Below are 23,326 nucleotides of genomic sequence, written 5' to 3' on the forward strand. Positions count from 1 at the left end.
AAGCATGATGCACAATCTTTTTACTTTGAGTTTTTAATGTTACGTAGTTTTTGTTATTTTTGCTAGGAAATACAAGGCTATTGTGCGCTTCATTTATAATTAGGTTTGACTACGTTGTGATTTGTTAATTTAGTTTTTTTTTTAATTTCCATTTTCTTTCTTTTACATAGCTTTACTCCAAGGGATAGAACATACAGAGCAGAGAGTAAAAAAAAAAAAAAAAAAATCATTATGTGTTTTGTTTTGTTCACCCTGCCTATACAAAAAAAGTACTCCCACTAAGAGGAGAACACTCTTATGATGCAAATCAAACATTTGCGAAAAAAAATCCTGTTTCAATTTCTATGTAAAATACCACTCTATTAATTTTCCACCTCTAATGTTGAATTATGTTGAATTTTATTTTGGTTGGTAGGGTGATTAAGGGAAGTAAGGGTGGGTTTGGGAGGTAAGGGTGGGGCTAGGGAGACAAGGGTGGGTTAGGGAGGTAAGGGTGGGCAGGGGGTAAGGCGCAGTTGGGAGCAATGAAAGGGGGAAGGGAGAGTTGTGCATTAATGAGTAAGATAGATTGGATTTGTTATTATAGGTAAGTAGATATGTGGACTTTCACGCGCCCTCCATCAGAAATTTCTCCCTCCATCAGAAATCCATCAGGAATTTCAACCCCTCCATCAGATAAGGTAAGACCAAAAGTTTTGAAAATGTAGGAGGCATGAGCTGAATTGGGGGAGCTAATTCAAGCCCAAAATTTATAAAATATATTTCGTAAGCTTAGGTAAATTAAAAGTGTGTTGTGTACCAAGTTAACAATTGTGGATTCGTTCATAATGTAATATATAATAAAAATAATGTCCAGTGAAGGACATTGTGGTAAATTAAAAATCCTTTTTGCAAAATTTACAGATTAGCAAACAAACCTAACAGATATGACCTTCAAATATCATAGTTTAAATTTCAGCCATATGCTTCATGTTATGGCAATGCTTCTTAATTAAAAGAGCAACCACTTGTAGAAAACAGCCATTTGTTTTTATTTGCATCAGTGTAAAATTCAGAAGATTATGTTTTTTTTTACTCTCTTGATGATACAAAGGAATATTCAATTACATAAAACGTTATTTTCATCTTTCACCCGAATACAAACCGTCATAGGTTTTCCCCAGCGCAAAAGTGCTGTATTTTATTTATTTATTTGTGAATTTTGAAATAAAAACTTGAAACTTGAAAACTCGAACTTAATATCTATAATAACAATCTTACTTTTTGCACTACAGCCTGTATCTTGATTACATATACGTAACATAGAGATATAGTTGCAGCCTTTACAGAGTTGCACATTAAAAATTGATAAAAATAAACAAATATGGGCCTTTATGAATTTCAAAATCTCTCATTCATAGTGGTTTTAGTGAGTGATTGATATTTACAAATCAGCACAAATTACGCACTGGGCCTATTGGCTAATCAAGCCCTGGAATCCAGCTTTTCGTCTTCATGTATTTGTGCTGAAACATGATACCCACTGGGCATGTTGGCTAATCAAGCCCTGGAATCCAGCTTTTCGTCTTCGTGTATTTGTGCTGAAACATTATATAGTGTATCTCTTTTTTATATATTGTGTATCTCATGCGGAACTTTAGGATTGGTCATTGCTGACATTAAGGTTTTTTTTATAACGTTTCGACATTAACGTTTGTTTATATTGTGTATCTCTTGCGGAACTTAAGGATTGGTCATTGCTGACATTAACGTTTTCTAATCAGCACATAACCTGAGAAACGTAGAAGTTTCATTCAGAGACAGAGGGGGAGGGGAGCTACCTCTTAGGTAAGTAAGATCAATAAGGCTGGAGCAAATAAGTCAACAATTTTCATACAAGCTTAGGCTATACAAAGTTTGAATAAAATTTTTGGGAAATTTGAAAGGAGAATTCCAGTCCGTTTAACCCTTTTCCGTTGACTTCTTGTTCTACTTTCAATTGTTGTTTCAGTTTGAATATGTCTTAACCTAGCAACTATGCTAAGTATCAAACATTTCTCACTGAAAGATTTATCGCTAAAATTCAGTGCTTCTGCCGTGTACATTGGCTTGTTTTACTTTTAAAAACATTTTTCTAAGGTGAGTCAATAACTATGACTACCATTAACAACTAATTGCACCACATTCGCCCAAGTGCAACAGAGCTGCAGGTCACTCAATCGAGTGCCTATAAAACTGACAAATTATAATTGATCACTACTCAGAAAAAAAACAGCAAAAATGGGTCAATCAAAATGAAGATGAAAGAAAAGTATTGATATCATCTTCCGCAATAAATGCGAGTTACGAATATTTATAAACTACACCCAATAGGTTATCTTAATGGCGAAGTCTTTGCAGAGCTTCAATTTAAAAAAAAGGTAAATTTTACATCTTGAAGCGTGAAATGAATCTTCCAAAGGCCAGATTTTCCATGAAAAACAGATATTATTTAAAAAGACGGATCGTGGGTTTTAGTTTTAATAAATAAGAGTACAAAAAATCCGAAAGATATAAAAAAGAGTTAATATTTTACAAAGCTAAAGGCTGCAATGCTGATGCCTCAAAAATTTAAAATTCTGATAAAAAAAATATTCTGTAAGTAAGGTACCTCAGTTTATCAGTTCGATAAAAGCAAGCGACTCCTTCTGACACTTGACCTCCTTTTTTGTCAAAGATCCCGGCAAAACCCTCTAAATAGAGCCTTGGTTTTAAGTCACCATCAAACACTTTGGTATCCACTTCTTGAAGACACACTAAATCTGAATTGTAACCTAAATTAAAGATTTAGATTAGTAACATTTTTAAATAAGGTTTTTATAAAACTTTTTTATTATATCACACATAGCTCTAAACACATTTCGGTGGCAGTAATTGATTGGGTCGTGTGCGATATTTTCTTTTGATTTACAATCAAGTCAAGATTTGCAATTCAACAGAGTGGTTGAATTAGCCCACTTGGTACTTATGATACTACGGTAATTTTGTTTTTCCAGTTTGTCTCAGTTTTAATATCTCAATTAGTTCTTAATCCAATACGGGGGATTTGCCTTTCTAATATATGCTATATATCCCATTCTTACGTAACGATAACCCTTGAAAACACGTGACTCGTCATACCTAAATTGTTTTATAAGCAGAAAATAAAATTTTCTATGTTGCATCAGACGGGGGAACATTTACCATACAACTAAACAGCAAGAAAGACATTTTAAAATTTTCACTCAAATGTCAAGCAGACATAGGTAGACGTCTTCTCAACAAACATTTTCATATTTGTTCAGTATTATCGAATGCCGAATAGAACTCCATTGAGTTGATTATCGAGTCTTGAGATCAAATCTTAAGATTCAACCCATATTACCCTCCATATTAATTTCAAAAAGGATAAAAAGTCGTGTCTTCCAAATTTACATAATCTGAAAAAAAAATCTAGAAGAGCAAAATTAAACAAGAAAGATAGAGAAAAAACAGTAAAAGACGTGTAAATGTGATACCAATACTCAATGGTAATTATTAAGTTCCCATAGGGGGGAAATGAAACAAGTTAGCCCCATTCTTTCGTCAACAGTTTGCTTGATCCTCCTGACTCTTGATAAAAAAAATGACTTTCAACACAACGCAGAAGCCCCAGGAGGTGTACGGTGAATCTTTGCTGATTGGTACAAGGTACGAAAATATCTTTTTTTTTTTTAGATAAAACTCTGAATATTTGGCTTCAGCACAAGGTATTCTAAAGCAAGCATTAAGGCTCGGTAGCACTAGCGACTTTGAGCTAATCATTTCTTTTGTAGGTCTTCCCAGTCTTTAAGCTTTCTGGGGCATTTTACATTTCCTCGTGCAAAGATAGGGTGCTTGAACCCTATATAACTTTCTTTCTTTTTATTCGTCATGTATACCTATTTGAATGAGATTATTGAGAAAAAGGCGTTGAGTAATCTAAAAGCATTTAATTACCTAGCTACCCATTTTTTCTTTCATAGCTATTAGTTACTATCCTATACTTCGCTAAAATCTTTTTATTTCGGAGTTTTTTTCGTTCCATTCTCCTTTTTACTTGCATTTTAATTGTCATTTATTTTTGAGTTTCATCTTTCTCATGACATAAAATACAGTATTACTTTCTTTTTTTTATTGTAGCTATACGATAAAGAAAAACAAATCTTTAATTGTTAAGAATGTAATATTAAAATCCGTTTCCTATAGCCTCAACACCATTTCTAGAACCCACTAGCCGTTAATCAATATTATTACGTGATTTCGTAGTAACAGTAATACGAAAAAAAATGAAAAGATTACTTTCGTAGATGGGCTAGGCAACACATTGGAATATATTTCAAACAGAGAATGGAGCGAACTGATATAGAAAATAAAAACATGCATTTTAAGCTCAAATTTTCACATGTAAGTACGTTCGTAGACCACACTGGCTATGCATGACGTATGACAAAACAAAAATAGTTTTTCCTGTTTTTTTTTAGGATTTACTACAAAAAGTACGATTTTTCTTCTTTTTTTGGAGCACTGGGGACGGGTTGGGGGAGATCCTGGCCAAAACATTTTCTTGTCTTCTTGCTTCGTTTTGCCCGCTGTCTGAAAATCACCTTCGTTTTCTTTTTGAATTTTAAAATGTTTTTTCTCATTTTTTGTCAAACGTCAAGTTTTCAAACTTTTTTTTTGGGGTCGTCCGGGTCAGTACGGTTGTGACTTTCGTTGTTCACAAACTATATCCGTCCAATAAAGCTAAATTGTGTGATCAATCTGTCTTACCTATAATTTCTTTCAAAAAAAGCTGCTTCCTATAGGCGATTTCTAAAGCATGCGGTGGGCAATATGGAAACAGAACGTCTCGTGTATACTGCTGATCCGCGTACAAGTCAGCCAATAAATTATAAGTCACTATTCTGAGACTGTAAAAGATTTAAAATGAAAAACTAAAATGCATTAATTGCAACTTAAAAAGAGGCACAAACACAACGAACAGATGAACATATTTCGAATGTTACTTTCCTGGACTTCCTCCACCTTAATCCTGAACCCCAAATTATGAATTTGATGTCGTAAAGGCTAGAAGCCACATGGTAACTGACTCTAGAGAAAACTCGAACATTCTGTCGTGAGTTTTACACGACTTAAAAACTACTAGAGTTACTGATAGTGCAGAGTTATCCAGTAGAACTTGAATGCATTAAAATCTGAATTTTTATTAAACCCTTTTTCTTTTGGATACCCCCTGAAATCTTCAAAAAAGTAAAGAAACTATTCTATTCTGAAGCCTTTTTTAGATATAAAGTATTTAGTAACAGATTTTAGTATTTAGTATTTATTTATATTATGTTTAGCTACTATGGCCAATTTAGCAACTATGGAATAGTATTTAGCATCTTGGCCAAGTTGAAAAAATATATATAATTGAATCTTTGACGTTCTTTTAAAAAAAGTGGCTCTTTTATCAAAAGTAAAAACAAAAGAGAAACGTCAGTTTCTATTGTAAGTTATTGGATTAACGACGCTTCTTGACTACTAAGGTCCCTGCGTCGGCCCTGCAGTGCGTCGCTACAGCTGGGTTCGATATCTAGACCTTGTATTGAGGATCTAGATCCCGTATTGAGGCCTTAGCTGAGGTCAAACTCATTGTGCCACCACACGGCATTACTAAAAATATATTAATGCTTGCCGGCTTCAAATTATATTTAAGTTATTTTGGTTAATTTAAAAATTTGGCTCGGCAACGCTAGATGGTATTTGGATTTCTTTTTCAAACATAAATTTACAATTTCCCACACTTCGTGGCTAAGACCAGGGTATGTTAAAAACTATACAATTATTGATAACACACACAAATTTTTTTTTATTGCAAAACACAATTTCAGGCTAAAACTCAATAATAAAGCAAACGATAACAAACATTACAATTCTAAACTTAGTTGTACCATTGATTACAGGCCTAGAATAATCACGAATCAAAAATCTAAACGTATCCCGTGTCGAAGCCTTCTTTGCTGCAAGTCCAATGCCAAAATGATAGTTGAAGTTTAAAAAAACAATTTTTTTAGAACTTTTAAGAGCTTATTACTCTAATTAAACGGTGTTTGTGATTCAGGAGTCATTCTTAAATAATTATAACATAAAGTCAAACTTCAGCGTAAAGAGCGAGGTACTGATGCAGGGGAGACCCCCTAACATATGTAAACATTTCTGTTCGTTTTAAGTTTTAATGTAACTCCTTACTTTCAGTTGAAAAAAAAAAACTTCTTTTTTTATTTAAGTCTAAATAAGAAGGACTCAGAATCCACTCTTTTTGCTAAATTCAACTTAATATCATGTTGCTTTGACACTCAAAAAATAATGTTTGCCACAAAAATACATCGTTCAACTATGAAAGGGGAGTAGTCACTCCCTAAGCACACGGGTTGCATAAACATATAACTTCAAATTAAGGGAGGTCAGAGGTCGGTTTCTCTTCATGTTTATCTGAAACCCTTCCATAGGATACTCACGGAATGTTCGAAAATATGGGCAAAAAATCAACGCTTGAGGTCTTATATACCCATACTTCTTTCGTCGGAAAATCCACTAGCCCCCACCCTAGAAGCAAATACCAGCTATGCAATATTTCAAAGCCATCATTTTTTATCAAACAGTTCGTGGTAACGACCTGTAAGTAAGAAGCGACCCGGGCTCAATAGTAACCAAAACTCTAAGAAACGGAATTTTGATGTCGATAGATACATGAAAATGCCGATTCCAAATATACAAGTTTCATCAAGTCTAGTCTTACCTATCGACAGTTATGAGCCTGAAAAATTTCCCTTATTTTCAAAAGAAGGGAAAACACTCCCTAAAAGTCAAAGCGGTGTTATTAAAGTAACACCATCAGGTTCAGGATATTAGAGAGCCCTACTGTAGAGGTTTCAAGCTCATATCTGCAAAAATGTGGAATTTTGTATTTTTTGCCAGAAGAAAGATCACGGATGCGTGTTTATTTGTTTTTTTTTTTCGTTTTTTTCCAGACGTGATCGTATCGACCCAATGGTCCTAGAATATTGCGCAAGGGCTCACTCGAACGGAAATTAAAAGTTCTAGCATCCTTTTAAGTTATATAAAAATTGGAGGGCAATTGGGCCCCTTCCCACGCTCATTTTTTCCCAAATTCACCCGATGGAAATTCTGAGATAGCCATTTCGTTAAGCATAGTCAAAACATTCAAAAATATGTCTTTGAGGATGACTTAATCCCCACAGTTCCTGGGATAAGGGCTGAAAGTTATGACTTTTACCCATAGTTGACATTTAATATTGGTTATTGGGAAGTATACAGATGTTTTCTGAGGGAATTTTTTTCTGGTGAGAGGTTGGGGCGAGGGAGTTGCGTACGAGGATCTTTCCATGTTTGAATTTTCCATGGGGGAAGGGTATTTCCCATGAAGGGGGGGGGTTGGATTTCCCAGAATTATTTAAAAAAGATCAGAAATTAAATAGTAATAAAAAAAAATCAACTGAAAGCAAGGAGCAATATTAAAACTTAAAACGAGCAGAAATTATTACGTAAATGAGGGGGGTTCTCCCCCTTGTCAATACCTCGCTCTTTTCGCTAAAGTTTTTTTTCAATACTTTCAAAACAGCTATTTATTCTAACTAAACGGCCTGCGATTCAGGGGTTATTCCTAAAGAATTGGAACAAAATTCGAACTCTAGCATAAACAGCGAGGTATTGACGAGGGGGAAAACCCCCTCATATATGTAATAATTTCTGTTCGTTTTAAGTTTTAATGTTGCTCCTTAATTTCAGCTGAAAAAAAAACTTTTTTTTAATTTGACAAAGAACCTGTTTAGTAACAATTAACTATGTATGGACTACATATGGGCTTAGAGACGAATATGCCAGAGTATACACTATAGCTTATAGCTATAGCAACACTACATAGCTATAGCAACACTATAGCTTCTGAGACTGGGAGGCAATTCAAATATTCTTTCAACAGTTCAAATCCGATTTTCCCAAAATAATTCGTATTTGATCATACTTTGGCCTCATTTGGGCCAGAAAATACTATTTTTGGGACAAAATGGCAGGAATCAGCAACTACTGTACCGTGATCCCTTTTGTAACAGATAAGATTTATTTCAACAAAGCGGTTATCAAGCCCAAAAGTGCCGAATGTATACTTTAGTGTCAGTACAAAACCATAAAATTGCAATCAATAAAAAGTCAAACGATACAAAATCGCAAAGTTAAAACAGGGAAAACAGATAAAGGGTACTAGAACTTTAAATTTGAAAGAACCCTTTTCCGATATCGAGCGACCACTGTTTTGATACAGTCCCCCCCCCCCCAAAAAAAAACGACAAAACAAAAAGATCGAATCCATATGCATCCTTATCAGGAAAGGTGTAAAATTTCAGATTTTTTAGGTTATAGTTAAAGGGCTCTCAGATAATTTCAACTATATTGTATGATTTCGTAAAAATCGCATTTCTTTTTTTTGCCACAAAGGGCGGGGCGGGGGGGGGGTGTTTAACCTTTCTATACTGAAATTCAGCAAATTTTCAAAGCATATTCAAGATTAATAAATTTCAAATATTTGAAATGAACGTAAAAATTATATTTTGTTGATACAATTATCAAATGTTCCCGTGAATGTTCAAAATTTGTGAATCTCGACGAATATCCGGCGAATTTCCGAAATACCTTTTCTTCTCTTTGGATCTAGTCAGCGTTGCCAGTCAACTTTTACAGTTTAATGCCAGGTTTCATGACGACAGGTTAGGTTAAATTAGGTTTGGGCTAGTTTAAGTTAGGCTTACCATTTCAAACCTAATCTTGGGGGTTTTTGAGATTTAGAAAACTAATAGCACTCGTTAACTGGGCAAATATAAGAGATTTTGTTTCTCTGTATTTTAAATTGTGGCAAATATCATACTTTTAATAATGGAGTCATATTTCCTAGTGCTCTTTGTTTTGTTTTTTTAATTTTGTTATGAGAGTACCTAGATCTGACTAATTGGAGAAGCAAAGTAGACGAGTAGTCCTCACCCCAAGTTAATGGAAGGTTATTCACCCAGGGATTTTCAATGCCTCTAATTGGAGAAGTAAAGTAGACGAGTAGTCCTTACCCCAAATTAATGGAAGGTTATTCACCCAGGGATTTTCAATGCCTTTAATTGGAGAAGCAAAGTAGATCAGTAGTGCTCACCCCAAACTTACGGAAGGTTGTTCACCCAGGCATTTTCAATGCCTTTAATTGGAGAAGCAAAGTAGACGAGTAGTCCTCACCAAAAATTAATGGAAGGTTATTCGCCCAGGGATTTTCAATGCCTTTAATTGGAGAAGCAAAGTAGACGAGTAGTCTTCAACCCAAATTAATGGAAGGTTATCCACCCAGGGATTCTCAATTCCTTTAATTGGAGAAGCAAAGCAGACCAGTAGTGCTCACCCCAAATTAATGGAAGGTTATTCACCCAGGGGGATTCAATGCCCTTAATTGTAGACGAGTAGTCCTTACCCCAAATTAATGGAAGGTTATTCACCCATGGATTTTCAATGCCTTTAATTGGAGAAGCAAAGCACACCAGTAGTGCTCACCCCAAATTAATGGAAGGTTATTCACCAAGGGATTTTCAATGCCTTTAATTGGAGAAGCAAAGTAGCAAAAAAAAAACAATTTAATTGGACATTTAAAAACATTTAATTGGAGAAGCAAAGTATTAAAAAAACAAAACAAAGAGCACTAGGAAATATGACTCCATTATTAAAAGTATGATATTTGCCACAATTCAAAATACAGAGAAACAAAATCTCTTATATTTGCCCAGTTAACGAGTGCTATTAGTTTTCTAAATCTCAAAAAACCCCAAGAGAACTAGGAAATATGGCTCCATTATTACAAGTATGATATTTACCACAAATCAAAATACAGAGAAACAAAATCTCTTATATTTGCCAAGTTAACGAGTGCTATTAGTTTTCTAAATCTCAAAAAACCCCAAGAGCACATTATTACAAGTATGATATTTGCCACAAATCAAAATACAGAGAAACAAAATCTCTTATATTTGTCCAGTTAACGAGTGCTATTAGTTTTCTAAATCTCAAAAAACCCCAAGAGCACTAGGAAATATGGCTCCATTATTACAAGTATGATATTTGCCACAAATCAAAATACAGAGAATCAAAATCTCTTATATTTGCCCAGATAACGAGTGCTATTAGTTTTCTAAATCTCAAAAACCACCAAGAGCACTAGGAAATATGCCTCCATTATTACAAGTATGATATTTGCCACAATTCAAAATACAGAGAAACAAAATCTCTTATATTTGCCCAGTTAACAAGTGCTATTAGTTTTCTAAATCTCAAAAAACCCCAAGAGCACTAGGAAATATGGCTTCATTATTACAAGTATGATATTTACCACAAATAAAAATACAGAGAAACAAAAGCTCTTATACTTGCCAAGTTAACGAATGCTATTAGTGTTCCAAATCTCAAAAACCCCCAGAGCACTAGGAAATATGGCTCCATTATTACAAGTATGATATTTGCCACAATTCAAAATACAGAGAAACAAAATCTCTTATATTTGCCAGGTTACCGAGTGCTATTACTTTTCTAAATCTCAAAAAACCCCAAGAGCACTAGGAAATATGGCTCCATTATTGCAAGTATGATATTTGCCACAAATCAAAATACAGAGAAACAAAATCTCCTATATTTGCCCAGTTAACGAGTGCTATTAGTTTTCTAAATCTCAAAAACCCCCAAGAGCACTAGGAAATATGGCTCCATTATTACAAGTATGATATTTGTCACAACTCAAAATACAGAGAAACAAAATCTCTTATATTTGCCAAGTTACCGAGTGCTATTACTTTTCAAAATCTCAAAAACCCCCAACAGCACTAAGAAATATGGGTCCATTGTTACAAGTATGATATTTGCCACAAATCAAAATACAGAGGCACAGAACCTCTTATATTTACCAAGTTAAAGAGTTCTATTAGTTTTCTAAATCTCAAAATTAGTTACCCAAGATTCGAAACCCTTTCTTTTGTGAACCGATGTCTATCTTCAAATGGACATTTTCCTGGTCCAGCTGAAACTACAACAGGTGAAACTGTCCTAAAAGGTTGGCCTTCTGTGTCCTTATTCTTTGGTACACATTCTACTAGTAGCCAATGATCGACATCTTCTGTTGTTGGCAAGTATGAGGAACTTTCACCAATGAAACACCACTGACTTTCATTTGTTTCATCGGGTGGTGTTATTTTCATGGGCTTTGGACATTTTTTCCCTCTTTCTGTCCACTGACGTTCATATGCATCAATCTTTTGCTGTCTAAAGGATAAAAACGTAATTATTTTAAATTATTTCTTGTCAACTGCATGACAAAAAAAAAAAAAAAAAAAAAAAAATGAAATCTATATCAACATCTAATAGGCAATTACTTTTGATTCAGTGTTCACTAAGTAATATAAGTCAAGTTCAATTACAGGCAGCGTTGCAGCACTTCCTGAGTTAAAAGCCATGTGCATTCAATATACTATTATTATTCTTCCTCCTGGCTATTCCACGTTGATTTTTTTTAAATAAATAAATTAATTGATTGAAATAAATTGATTGATTGAACAGGGTGGTTGTAAGAACACATCCTAATTAAACCTGCTATTTTGCAGGTTGAAAAAAAAAACTTGTATGACTCCGGTTTTAACAAGGTACAGAATACCTACCTTTCTGCTATAAAGCTGATTAGGGGAGGGGGGGGGGAAGGCAAGCTAACAACTTTATTTAGTTCCCAAATCATACACAATGCCAAACCTTGGGTAATTCAGGTTAAAAAAAAATACTGCATGTCCATCTTTCCGAAAACAAATTAGCAAGGTGGCAGACAGGGAAGGGTGCTAGAGCACCTATAGACCTATGTTTTCACAAAAATTTAAATATAGGAGGGGTGAAGAATACTGGTCTACTTTGCTTCTTCAAATAAAGGCATTGAAAATCCCTGGGTGAATAACCTTCCATTAATTTGGGATGAAAAGAGAGACTTTTATTTTGAGAACGACTTTCACAGCGCATGGCGCCGAATTAGCGCTTTACGTCAGGTATTACAATCAGATAAAACTCGTCAAACAAAAAAAGAGGGAAAAACACGGACACAGATACACAGTGTCATACAGACACTTGTCAGATTAAAAAAAACAATCATCAACTAAAAAACTGAGTCAATACAACAAATTCACTAATTAATAATGTTTACATATACAGGAATGAAACTCTTCCTGAATCTCTCTTGGATTGGTGGGAGAAGTTGAAGGGTGGGGACTTTCTAGGAGTTGGGTCTTTGAGGTCGGGATGTTAAAGGTTGAAAGGGCGGGGGGAATAAATCTTGGAAACGGGGGTTTTTCATGGCTTTATTGCCAAACCGGGTACACAAGAGGGTTCTTCTCTCTGATAGGGCAGTGAGCTGGAAATGCTTAAGCAGAAAGTGATATGGGAGTTTACATTTACCATAGATAATTCTTAATGCTCGCTTCTGGACTGACTCAATTGAATAAGATTGGGAAGTAGTTAAGCCAAAATGCCAAACCGGACAAGAATATTCAAGAACAGGGCGAATGAAACTTGTATAAATTCTTAAAAGGAGGAAAATTTAAAGGTCTTAAAAGGTGGAGGACTACTCGTCTACTTTGCTTCTCCAATTAGAGGAATTGAAAATCTCTGGGTGAATAACCTACCGTTAATTTAGGGTGAGGACTACTGGTCTACTTTGCTTCTCCAATTAAAGGCATTGAAAATCCCTGGGTGAATAACCTTCCAGTAATTTGAGGTGAGGACTACTCGTCTACTTTGCATCTCCAATTAAAGGCATTGAATCCCCCTTAGTGAATAACCTTCCATTAATTTGGGGTGAGGACTACTCGTCTACTTTGCTCCTCCAATTAAAGGGATTGAAAATCTCTGGGTGAATAACATTCCATTAATTTGGGGTGAGCACTACTGGTCTGCTTTGCTTCTCCAATTAAAAACATTGAAAATCCCTGGGTGAATAACCCTTCATTAATTTGGGGTGAGGACTACTCATCTACTTTGCTTCTCCAATTAAAGGCATTGAAAATCCCTGGGTGAATAACCCTCCATTAAATTGGGGTAAGGTCTACTCGTCTACTTTGCTTCTCCAATTAAAGGCATTGAAAATCCCTGGGTGAATAACCTTCCGTAAATTTGGGGTGAGCACTACTGATCTACTTTGCTTCTCCAATTAAAGGCATTGAAAATTCCTGGTAATTTGAGGTGAGGACTACTCGTCTACTTTGTATCTCCAATTAAGGGCATTGAATCCCCCTGGGTGAATAACCTTCCATTAATTTGGGGTGAGCAGTACTGGTCTGCTTTTGCTTCTCTAATTAAAGGAATTGAGAATCCCTGGGTGGATAACCTTCCATTAATTTGGGTTGAAGACTACTCGTCTACTTTGCTTCTCCAATTAAAGGCATTGAAAATCCCTTCCATTAATTTGGGGTAAGGACTACTCGTCTACTTTGCTTCTCCAATTAAAGGCATTGAAAATGCCTGGGTGAACAACCTTCCGTAAGTTTGGGGTGAGCACTACTGATCTACTTTGCTTCTCCAATTGAAGGCATCGAAAATCCCTGGGTGAATAACCTTCCATTAATTTGGGGTAAGGACTACTCGTCTACTTTACTTCTCCAATTAGAGGCATTGAAAATCCCTGGGTGAATAACCTTCCATTAACTTGGGGTGAGGACTACTCGTCTACTTTGCTTCTCCAATTAAAGGCACTGAAAATCCCTTGGTGAATAACCTTCCATTAGTTTGGAGTGAGCATTACTGGTTTGCTTTGCTTCTCCAATTAAAGGTATTAACAATCCCTGGGTGAATAACCTTCCATTAATTTGGGGTGAGGACTACTCGTCTACTTTGCATATCCAATTAAAGGAATTGAAAATCCCTGGGTAAATAACCTTCCGTAAATTTAGGGAAAGCACTACTGATCTACTTTGCTTCTCCAATTAAAGGCATTGAAAATCCCTGGGTAAATAACCTTCTATTAATTTGGGGTAAGGACTACTCGTCTACTTTGCTTCTCCAATTAAAGGCACTGAAAATCCCTTGATGAATAACCTTCTATTAATTTGGGGTGAGTACTACTGGTCTGCTTTGCTTCTCCAATTAAAGGCATTGAAAATCCCTGGGTGAATAACCTTCTATTAATTTGGGGTGAGGACTACTCGTCTACTTTGCATCTCCAATTAAAGGCATTGAAAATCCCTGGGTGAATACCTTCCGTAAATTTGGGGTGAGCACTACTGGTCGCTTGATTGAAATTCCATTAATTTGGGGCGAGGAATACTGGTCTACTTCGCTTCTCCAATTAAAGGAATTGAAAATCCCTGGGTGAATAACCTTCCATTAATTGATTTACCTTTCCGCTAAAAAAAAACTTGACATAGGACGGGCGGGGTTTTCCGAGAATCAAGGGTCACTTTATGGCTCCAGTAAAGCAAATTGAAAATTTTTGTCTGATCCAACTTTAAATAAGTACTAAAAATTGACAACGGATGGGATGGGGCTGTTGTCAAACTTAAAAGAAGGTGCATTGTGACAACCTTTATTCTATGAAGTTCACAGGGGGTGTTGGAAGGGCCACCAAGGGCACAAATAATACCTCAAACAATACAGAATGAAAACGATTGCATTTTTTTTGCTTGAGACAAGATGTTATCCATATATATTTCCACTGCAAAGTTGGCCGCGGGAGAAGACTAGCCACAATTGGACTTTGCTCGTTTCTGCACTAAGTCAGATCTTAGCTTATTCTTGTACCGAACAAGGCCATAGAACATTCTCACGAAACAAGACTTATGCAATGTTTACAGACAGTCATTATCTGTTTTTTTTTTCAAATATGCACCCTCAACAATGAGGTTCTTGGCCCCTCAAAATTTTCAAAATGATGTACCTTATGAACAAATTTCTGTTCCAATACACTTCGATCAGCTCATCAAGGATTCTTCTTCTTCTTCTTTTTATTGTTTGGTTTAACTGAAAGCAAAATATCTCCTCCATTCAAAAAAACTAACGACATTACTACTGTTAGTACTAACGACTTACCCAGTCCTCTTCTACATAGACTACTGAAATCTTTTTCAACCCACACATGTAAAAACCATCCTTTTTAGCCAACGGAAGGATTATAAAGAACTTTCCAAAGTAAAAGGTCAAATTCATTAATCCTGCCTCAAGACCGCACTTTTCATTGTGTGAACCTTATTTTTTTTATATTTTTTCCATTTTTCTCTAGTTTCCATATCCCAAGATCATCTAGGAAAAAAAAATGGAGAAAAATGACAAAAACGAATATTGTTCCTGCAACACCATTATTCATGTATTTTTTCACACTATTTTGACAGTTTTTTGGAATGCTTTGTCCCTTACTTGTCTCTAAAACGAGCGTTTAATGGAATACCATATTTTCCTTTTATTGTCCTGTTTGTCTACATTCCTTAAAAACAGACTTAGGGTCTGACACCTACACAGTAGGACGGAGGATAGCAAAGACATATATGCAGTAAGGAATATGAATACAGATTTTTCTGGCATTTTCCCGTCGGTCAAATGCCATATAGCGATCGCAATTTCTGTCTGTCCGTCTGTCGGTCCCAGCTTTGCTAGTTCAGGCACTTCCGGATAAGCTAGGACGATGAAATTTGGAGGGCGTATCAGTGACTGTACAGATTAAAATACAAATAGTAGCTTTCCCGATTCAGCCATCTGGGGGGAGGAGTGGGGGGACGGTTTTAATCAGAAAAAATGGAAAAGTGAGGTATTTTTTAACTTTGGAACAAGTGATCGGATCTTAATGAAATTTGATATTTAGAGGGACCTCGTGTCTCAGAACTCTTATTTTAAATCCCGAACGGGTCCAGAGACATTGGGCGGAGTTGGAGGGGGAAACCTAAAATCTTGGAAAATGCTTAGAGTGGAGAGATAGGGATGAAACTTGGTGGGAAGAATAAGCACAAATCCTAGATACGTGAATGACATTACCAGATCAGATCCGCTCTCTTTGGGGAACTGGGGTGATTTCCATTGCTTTGGCTAGTTTGGTGCTTCTGGACGTGCTAGGATGATGAAAATTGGTAGGCGTACCAGGGACCAGCACAAATTGACTTGATAACAGTCGTTTCACCAATTCAACCATCTGGAGGGGGGTCTGGATAGAGTGGAAATCGTAAAAATTGAGGTATGTCTATCTTACGAATGGGTGATCGGATCTTAATGAGACTTGATATATCTTTCGGGGAGTTGAGGGGATTTCTAGTGCTTTGGCGAGCTCGAGGACAAGCACAAGTTCTAGATACGTGATTGAAATAACCAGACCGGATCCGATATCTTTGGGGGAGTTGGAGGAATTTCTAGTGCTTTGGCGAGTACGGTGTTTCTTGACGTACAATGATAACTCTAGTACTGAGTCTAATTTTAGGTTCCGACCTCGTCACAAGTGCCATATGAGCTTTTGGCTCTTGTTAATAAATGAATACAAACAATCTTTTTTCACCAAAATTTTCAAGAAGCTCATCAAAATCTCGAAATCTCCAAACTACTACTGCTACTACTAACAAATCACAACATCACCAAGCCCCCTGAGGCCAACACAGCTACGCACGTTCCTCCTCCGTCCCAATATATTCAAAGCCTCCGTCTTTACACCCTCCCAGGAAGTTCCCAGTTCCTTTAAATATTTCTTTATGACATCCTCCTACCCCAACCACGGACGACCAGTTTTCCATTTAGCCCTAGATGGTTCGCTGAAAAGGACAATCTTCGGCAATCTGCAGGGTTCGGACAGGTCGGTTCGTTTCAAATTATAGGCTCTGTCCTATTTTTATAGGATTTCCCGGGCCCAAATATAGGCCAATTATAGGATTCGGAAGTCCTCGGGATCAGATCTGGGGTAGATGGCGTTGGATGCCTGGTCACATAAAGTACCAAGTTTCATCCCGATCCCTCCAATCTAAGCGTTTTCCATGATTTTAGGTCCCCCCTCAAATTCCCCCCAATGTCACCAGATCCAGTCGGGATTTAAAATAAGAGCTTTGAGACCCGATATCCTTCTAAATATCAAATTTCATTGAGATCCGATCACCCGTTCGTAAGTTAAATATACCTCATTTTTTCTAATTTTTCAGAATCAACCCCACCCCAAACTACCCCAAAGAGAGCGGATCCGTTCTGGTTATGTCAATCATGTATCTAGGACTTGTGCTTATTTTTCCCACCAAGTTTCAGCCCAATCCCTCCAATCTAAGAGTTTTCCATTATTTTAGGTCACCCCAAACTCCCCCCAATGTCACCAGATCCGGTCGGGATTTAAAATAAGAGCTTAGAGACACGATATCCTTCTAAATATCAAATTTCATTGAGATACGATCACCCGTCCGTAAGTTAAAAATACCACATTTTTTCTAATTTTTCAGAATCAACCCCCCCTCCCAACTACACCAAAGAGAGCGGATCCGTTCTGGTTATGTCAATCATGTATCTAGAACGTGTGCTTATTTTCAGCCCAAACCCTCCAATCTAAGTGTTTTCCAAGATTTTAGGTTTCCCCTCCAAACTCCCCCAATGTCACCAGATCCAGTCGGGATTTAAAGTAACAGCTCTGAAACACGATATCCTTCCAAACATTAAATTTCATTAAGATCTGATCAACCGTTCGTAAGTTAGAAATACTTCATTTTTCTATTTTTTTTGAATTAACGGGCCCCCCACTCCCCCCAGATGGTCAAATCGGGAAAATGACTATTTCTAATTTAATCTGGTCCAGTTCCTGATACGCCTGCCAAATTTCATCGTCCTAGCTTACCTGGAACTGCCTGAAGTAGCAAAACCGGGACCGACAGACAGACAGACCGACAGAATTTTGCGATTGCTATATGTCACTTGGTTAATACCAAGTGCCATAAAAACACTATGCTACAATGAGATTAACCGAACAGACGGACCAAAGGATGATGAGGCGATAAACGACAAAAAGCTGATTTCGACAATCTTCCATTCAGGATGGCCAACTTTGTACTTATATCAGGGACATCAAACTTACGAATTATCTTACCATTGCTATACCAAGGGGGGAGATAAAGTAAAAATTTACAATATCTGAAATAAAAAGTCCGAATCTGATTAAAATCATTTTTCTTTAGAAGGGGATAAAGACCAGATAGATAAAGGACAGATTGATCAGAGAATGTAGCATATAGCCTACCCAATGCACGTCAATTATACTTCCCTCGATTAGCAACTATCTTAGAATAGCCCATTTGAATAACTGGGCCGTATTCACATCAGCCAGCCAGCGTTCAGCCAGGAAACACATAAGTCGCAAGAACTCCAGTCTCATTAAGCAGAGACTGCTAGCCTATATACTGATCTTTGCTCATTTCGGACAGGCCCAACATGACAAAAAACAAAACATAGGCTACTAAGTCAACACAACAGCATAGCCCAGGCAGAAGCAGCTTACTAAGCCCAACACAAAGCATTAGTTAAGTTCAAAAAGCTCAACAGTTGTAATTAATTATCAATCTACACCAAAAGACAGAAAATTGCAAATCATGAGCAATGTTCTTAGTGCTCTTCATCCGAAAATATAGGAATAATAGGATTTTAGCCAAAATATAGGCATTTTATAGGAGTGCATTAAAATATAGGAATTTATAGGCGAGTCCGAACACTGAATCTGTCATCCTTCATCCGCAGAACTTGTCATAGCCTAAAGAAATTTATAGCTTCAGTCAATCAATTTATAAAAAGTAAAACAAATATATTACTATGCAAACCCATTTGCATGATTCCCAAAAAAGGAAGAAAAGTTTAATAAATTAACATTTAAAAACAGAGAGAAGTTTTTAAAACTGCATTATCAAACCATCGGTTGGAACTGATCAAACACTTTTTTATGTTTTCTAAGCGTACTTAAGGTGTGTTCAAGAGGCCAACTGCAATTAACAATAATTCCTTATTTGAGATTACCTTTGTCCTAAAATCACAAATAAAAAATTTAGCCACTTAAAAGCTTAAAATGCATAAAAGAGGCTAATATCTTAGTCCCTTTTGCACACTCAATAACAGAAATCATGTACAATTTTTGTTATCTAATGTCTTGGAACAAAAATAGCAACAAATAATGAATTATCATTAATGATATTGGCTTTTAGAGCACATCCCATGATCCCCTACCTCTTTCTACTAAAAAGGATAGCTTAGCCTGAAGCAATTATACGCATTTATAAATGAGCGTACTGAAGCAAATATGAAGTCCAATGCTAGAAAAAGACTAAGACATTGAAAAGTACTTACTCCTTGGAAAGAGAGGTGATGCTTCTAAACCATTTGAATTTTGCAAGAGATTCGTCAGCGTTTTCAAGCTCAGTCACTGGATAACAAGGGAATCCGACCAAAATACATTTGATTATTTTTAAAGAAATAACACTAGGAGTATTCCAAACTATTGAATAGGTCTTATTAAAAATTTCTACTGGGTAGTTGGAATCTTTAAGTATATCTAAAGTAGAAATGTGGGATTTATTTGGGTTATTCGAAAGTTTAAGAGTTATGTTCATTTCGTCTGAAGTCTTTTTCAGCCTTTTATACTGTTTAGCAAGTGTCTTTTCAATTGTGTGCTTAATTTTTAACTCAGTTTCTTCACAAGTCTCTGCCACAGGTCGAGTAAAATTGAAAACCCGTAACAAATTACTGTTTGGATCTTCAAGCTGGAAACTTATGCAAAAATGATCACTTTTATCTGATATTTTAACATTGAATTTATCCATTCTTGAGAAGCCAGAGTAGATCGAATGGTTTCTTCTTGATATTCTTCTGAAAAATTGTAGCAACAGCATGAGTTCAGGCCCTGAAGAATAACATTAAAATATTGAGTTAAATCGTATCTAAAACAGAGGTATACTATGATATATAGATCCCACTTTCTATGAGGAAGGCTGGGACAACAATCAGCCATGTGCAAAAGAGTAAGGGCCTCCTAGCCCATCCCCTTTCAAAAACTTAAGTCATTTAGAATTTGTCTCAATTCCTTCTATAATTTTTTATACAACTTACCTACTTTTGACATATTAATGAATCTCCTTGCCCTTGCTAAAAGTGAATTTCCAGGTACAGAACTATGGCAGACAGGAGGTTCAGTTCAGGAGGTGCAGAACAGATTCCAGGCAGGAGGTAGTAGCAGTCAGCTTCGGACAAAAGGACGATAGCAATTTTGAATGTGGAATATGTAGGCCTTAAGAAACAATCAAGATCTTCATCTTCAACTGCCAAAAGAATGCAAGAGCCACAGGAACTGATCCAGAGCCATAATTCGAGAGGGGAAACAGTGCCATGAGGGATTAAGTGCCACTTTTTTAAAGTGCCAAAAAAACTGTAGCATGAAGAACGAGGTGTTGCGGAGGGGGGCAACCGCTTTTAAATATTTAATAATTTCTATTTATTTTAAGTCTTAATGTTGGTCCTTACTTTCAGTTGAAAAAAACTTGTTTTTTTTTATTATTTAATGAAGCTTAGAGACAAACATTTTTCTAATGGCAATGGTTAAAGTGTGTCTATTAAGGTAAAAGTATATAAATTGAAAAAAGTAATTAATTACAAAAAAATGTACTGAACAATAGCCTACTTACAAAAACTAAGATACAAACTCCCAGCATTCAGTTTTATTGAGCAATGGTGAAGTGTTGGATAGATATTTTTTAACAATGTCAACAGTTTTGAAATTGGTTATGAAGCACCAAAACATTTCATGCCTTTAGGCTCCTTTTGTTTATATGCCTTTTGTGCCTTTATTATTGTGCCATTATTTCATGCCTTTTGTTTATAAATAGTAATGCATTATCAAAGTAGTTTGTTAAAAGTAAAACATTAAAACTAAAATTAAAAAAATCAAACACAATTTTTAATTCAACTTTTTAGTCTAATTTTGAATACCAAAAACCAATATATTTGACACCTTTATACTTCATAACTGTAAAAAATTAAATCTTTTTCAAAGAGACAACTTGATAAATACAATCACTCCTGGAAAAAAATGACAATAAAAAACAAAATAAAAACATATCCATTTAGAGGGAAAATACAAAAATTCCCAGCATTCTGTTCAGGAGAAATATTTCTGATTACAGTGGCTTCATATATCAGCTTATGAGTACTCTTACAATGCAAGTAAAAGTTGACAGCATACTTTTACTGAAATTACCACTTATTAAGTTGTTTTCCTTGTGTTTTCTATAATAATACAAACTTTCTTGTGTACTAATAACTGCACTAATCACTAATAAACAAATATATATTTAGGATAACCATAAAAAGCTGATTCTTTGATTAAATATTATTGAGAGTTAGGCTCCTATACATTCATTATTGACAAGGATTGTTATTTACTTACCAAGTTAAACATGTTACCATGTTACCACGTTATTCACTTACTTACTATGAACAATTTGACTTTTCTTTGCTTCAACCAAATCATATAGAAAAAATGTTGGTGGAAAACTGGAAAGGAGTCACTCAGTCACAAATTAGAACTTATATTTTCCTCATTAAAGGTAAAAATCTATTGACAGGCAGCCAACAATGAGTTAGCACACATTTTCCCATGGTTTTTCCCTATTCAGCTCTTTTTTCTTTGGTTTCCTTATAGTTCCTTTATAGTCCCAAATTTCTAGGGGGGCATGCAACCCCCTGCCAGCACCCATGTTTCAGATAAAGCTACAGAATCACTAAAGGGCTGTTTTAGACAATAAAACATCATAATGAGTTATTGGTAAATTTATAACAGTTCATATGACTGACTTACCAATAAAGTGAATATACCATTTGATGCCTTTTTTTATGTTATTTACAAATATAATAATCACTTCTACTGTATATTCAAATTTAAGCACTTTTTAACCTAACCGAACCTTAGAATAAGTAATTTTAGCACTGAGAAAATGTAGCATTATTTTTTTCAGAAACAACCAGAAAAAATGAGGCTGAGAAAACATAGCATTATTTTGCGGAAAAAGTGATAACTCATACTTTCATTCAAAATTCATCATTTTTAAGAGCTTAAAAAGTGCTTAAATTTGCATTTACGGTAAAAGCAATTATTATATTTGTAAAGAACATAAAAAAGACATCAAGTGGCATATTCACTTTATTGGTAAGTCAGTTATATGAAGTCAGTTATATGAAGTTTCATAATTTTTTGAAAATTTGTCATTTTTAAGAGTTCAAAAGGTGCTTAAACTTGAGCAATTATTACATTTGTAAAGAACATAAAAAAGGCATCGAAGGGTATATCCACATTATTGGTAAGTTAGTTAAATGAACTTTCGCAATTTTACTGAATTATTTAGGGGTCTGGGAAAATGTCAAAATATGTTGAATTAGAAATTTCTCTAACCAATTCTAAGTTGATATAGTAGAAAAAAGCTAGTTGAAGAAATGGAAGGTTTAAAATCTATTTTTTCTTCAGAGTATTTTTTTAAATCCATTCAAAATTTTCAAATTTTTAATATATAGGCTTGATGATCGAACAACTACATTTCCAAACTTTTTTTATAAGCAATGCTTCTGGAGAGATATCATTTCCAGGCTAAAACTATTAAGAAACTACCTGAGAATCACAATGAATCAGAATAGATTAAATAGTTTAGCAATTATGTTGATCAAAAGTGAAAACACGAGGAAATTAGATTTTTAACTGATTTAGAAGGATTTTCAGAACAAAAACATAGAAATATATAAATTCATCTATTCATATTTAGTGATGTAGATTTATATAGAAGAAATATTTTTGAATTTTGAACATTTTATTTTTTAATTTATGTAGAAGTTTACCTATCTAATGATCCATGCTATTTGATATATTTATTCACATGACCAATGCTGAATTTGGATTTTGTTTAAATAGTTAATATATAGAGAAGGTCCCACAAAACAAATCCAATCAGGCCCTGGACCTATTCAATACAGGCCTATTAGCCATGACCTTTCATTCCATACCTTCCAATGCAGCTTGTTTCTTTTTGTCACAACCTATACTTTCAAGAGCCAAAAATAAATTGTTGCTATGATTACTTCTATCACTAAAGGGCACTGATCTTGGTAAAATTATAACAATTCATATAACTGACTTTCCTATGAAGTGAATATACCACTTGATGCCTTTTTATGCTTTTTATGAATATAATAATTGCTTCTACCTTAAATTGAGATTTAAGCACTTTTTCAGCTC

At 35.3% G+C, this 23,326-nt stretch overlaps 1 protein-coding gene across 2 annotated transcripts in view; it reads right to left on the reverse strand.

The window, feature by feature from the left end:
• Positions 1 to 23,326, reverse strand: part of LOC136033108 (2',5'-phosphodiesterase 12-like) — a 35,718-nt gene that overhangs the window by 9,430 nt on the left and 2,962 nt on the right. The window contains exons 2-5 of one of the 2 annotated variants that reach the window (XM_065713730.1): positions 19,399 to 19,951; positions 11,047 to 11,355; positions 4,789 to 4,928; positions 2,630 to 2,792 (exon numbers count right to left, since the gene is read on the reverse strand). In XM_065713730.1, the coding sequence (XP_065569802.1) occupies positions 2,630 to 2,792; positions 4,789 to 4,928; positions 11,047 to 11,355; positions 19,399 to 19,940 (1,154 nt within the window). In that variant the 5' untranslated portion in view covers positions 19,941 to 19,951. The remainder of the gene's footprint in view (positions 1 to 2,629; positions 2,793 to 4,788; positions 4,929 to 11,046; positions 11,356 to 19,398; positions 19,952 to 23,326) is intronic. The other variant, XM_065713731.1, reaches the window with a different exon arrangement.

The sequence above is a fragment of the Artemia franciscana genome, chromosome 11 (assembly GCF_032884065.1).
Source record: "Artemia franciscana chromosome 11, ASM3288406v1, whole genome shotgun sequence".
Taxonomy (NCBI): domain Eukaryota; kingdom Metazoa; phylum Arthropoda; class Branchiopoda; order Anostraca; family Artemiidae; genus Artemia; species Artemia franciscana.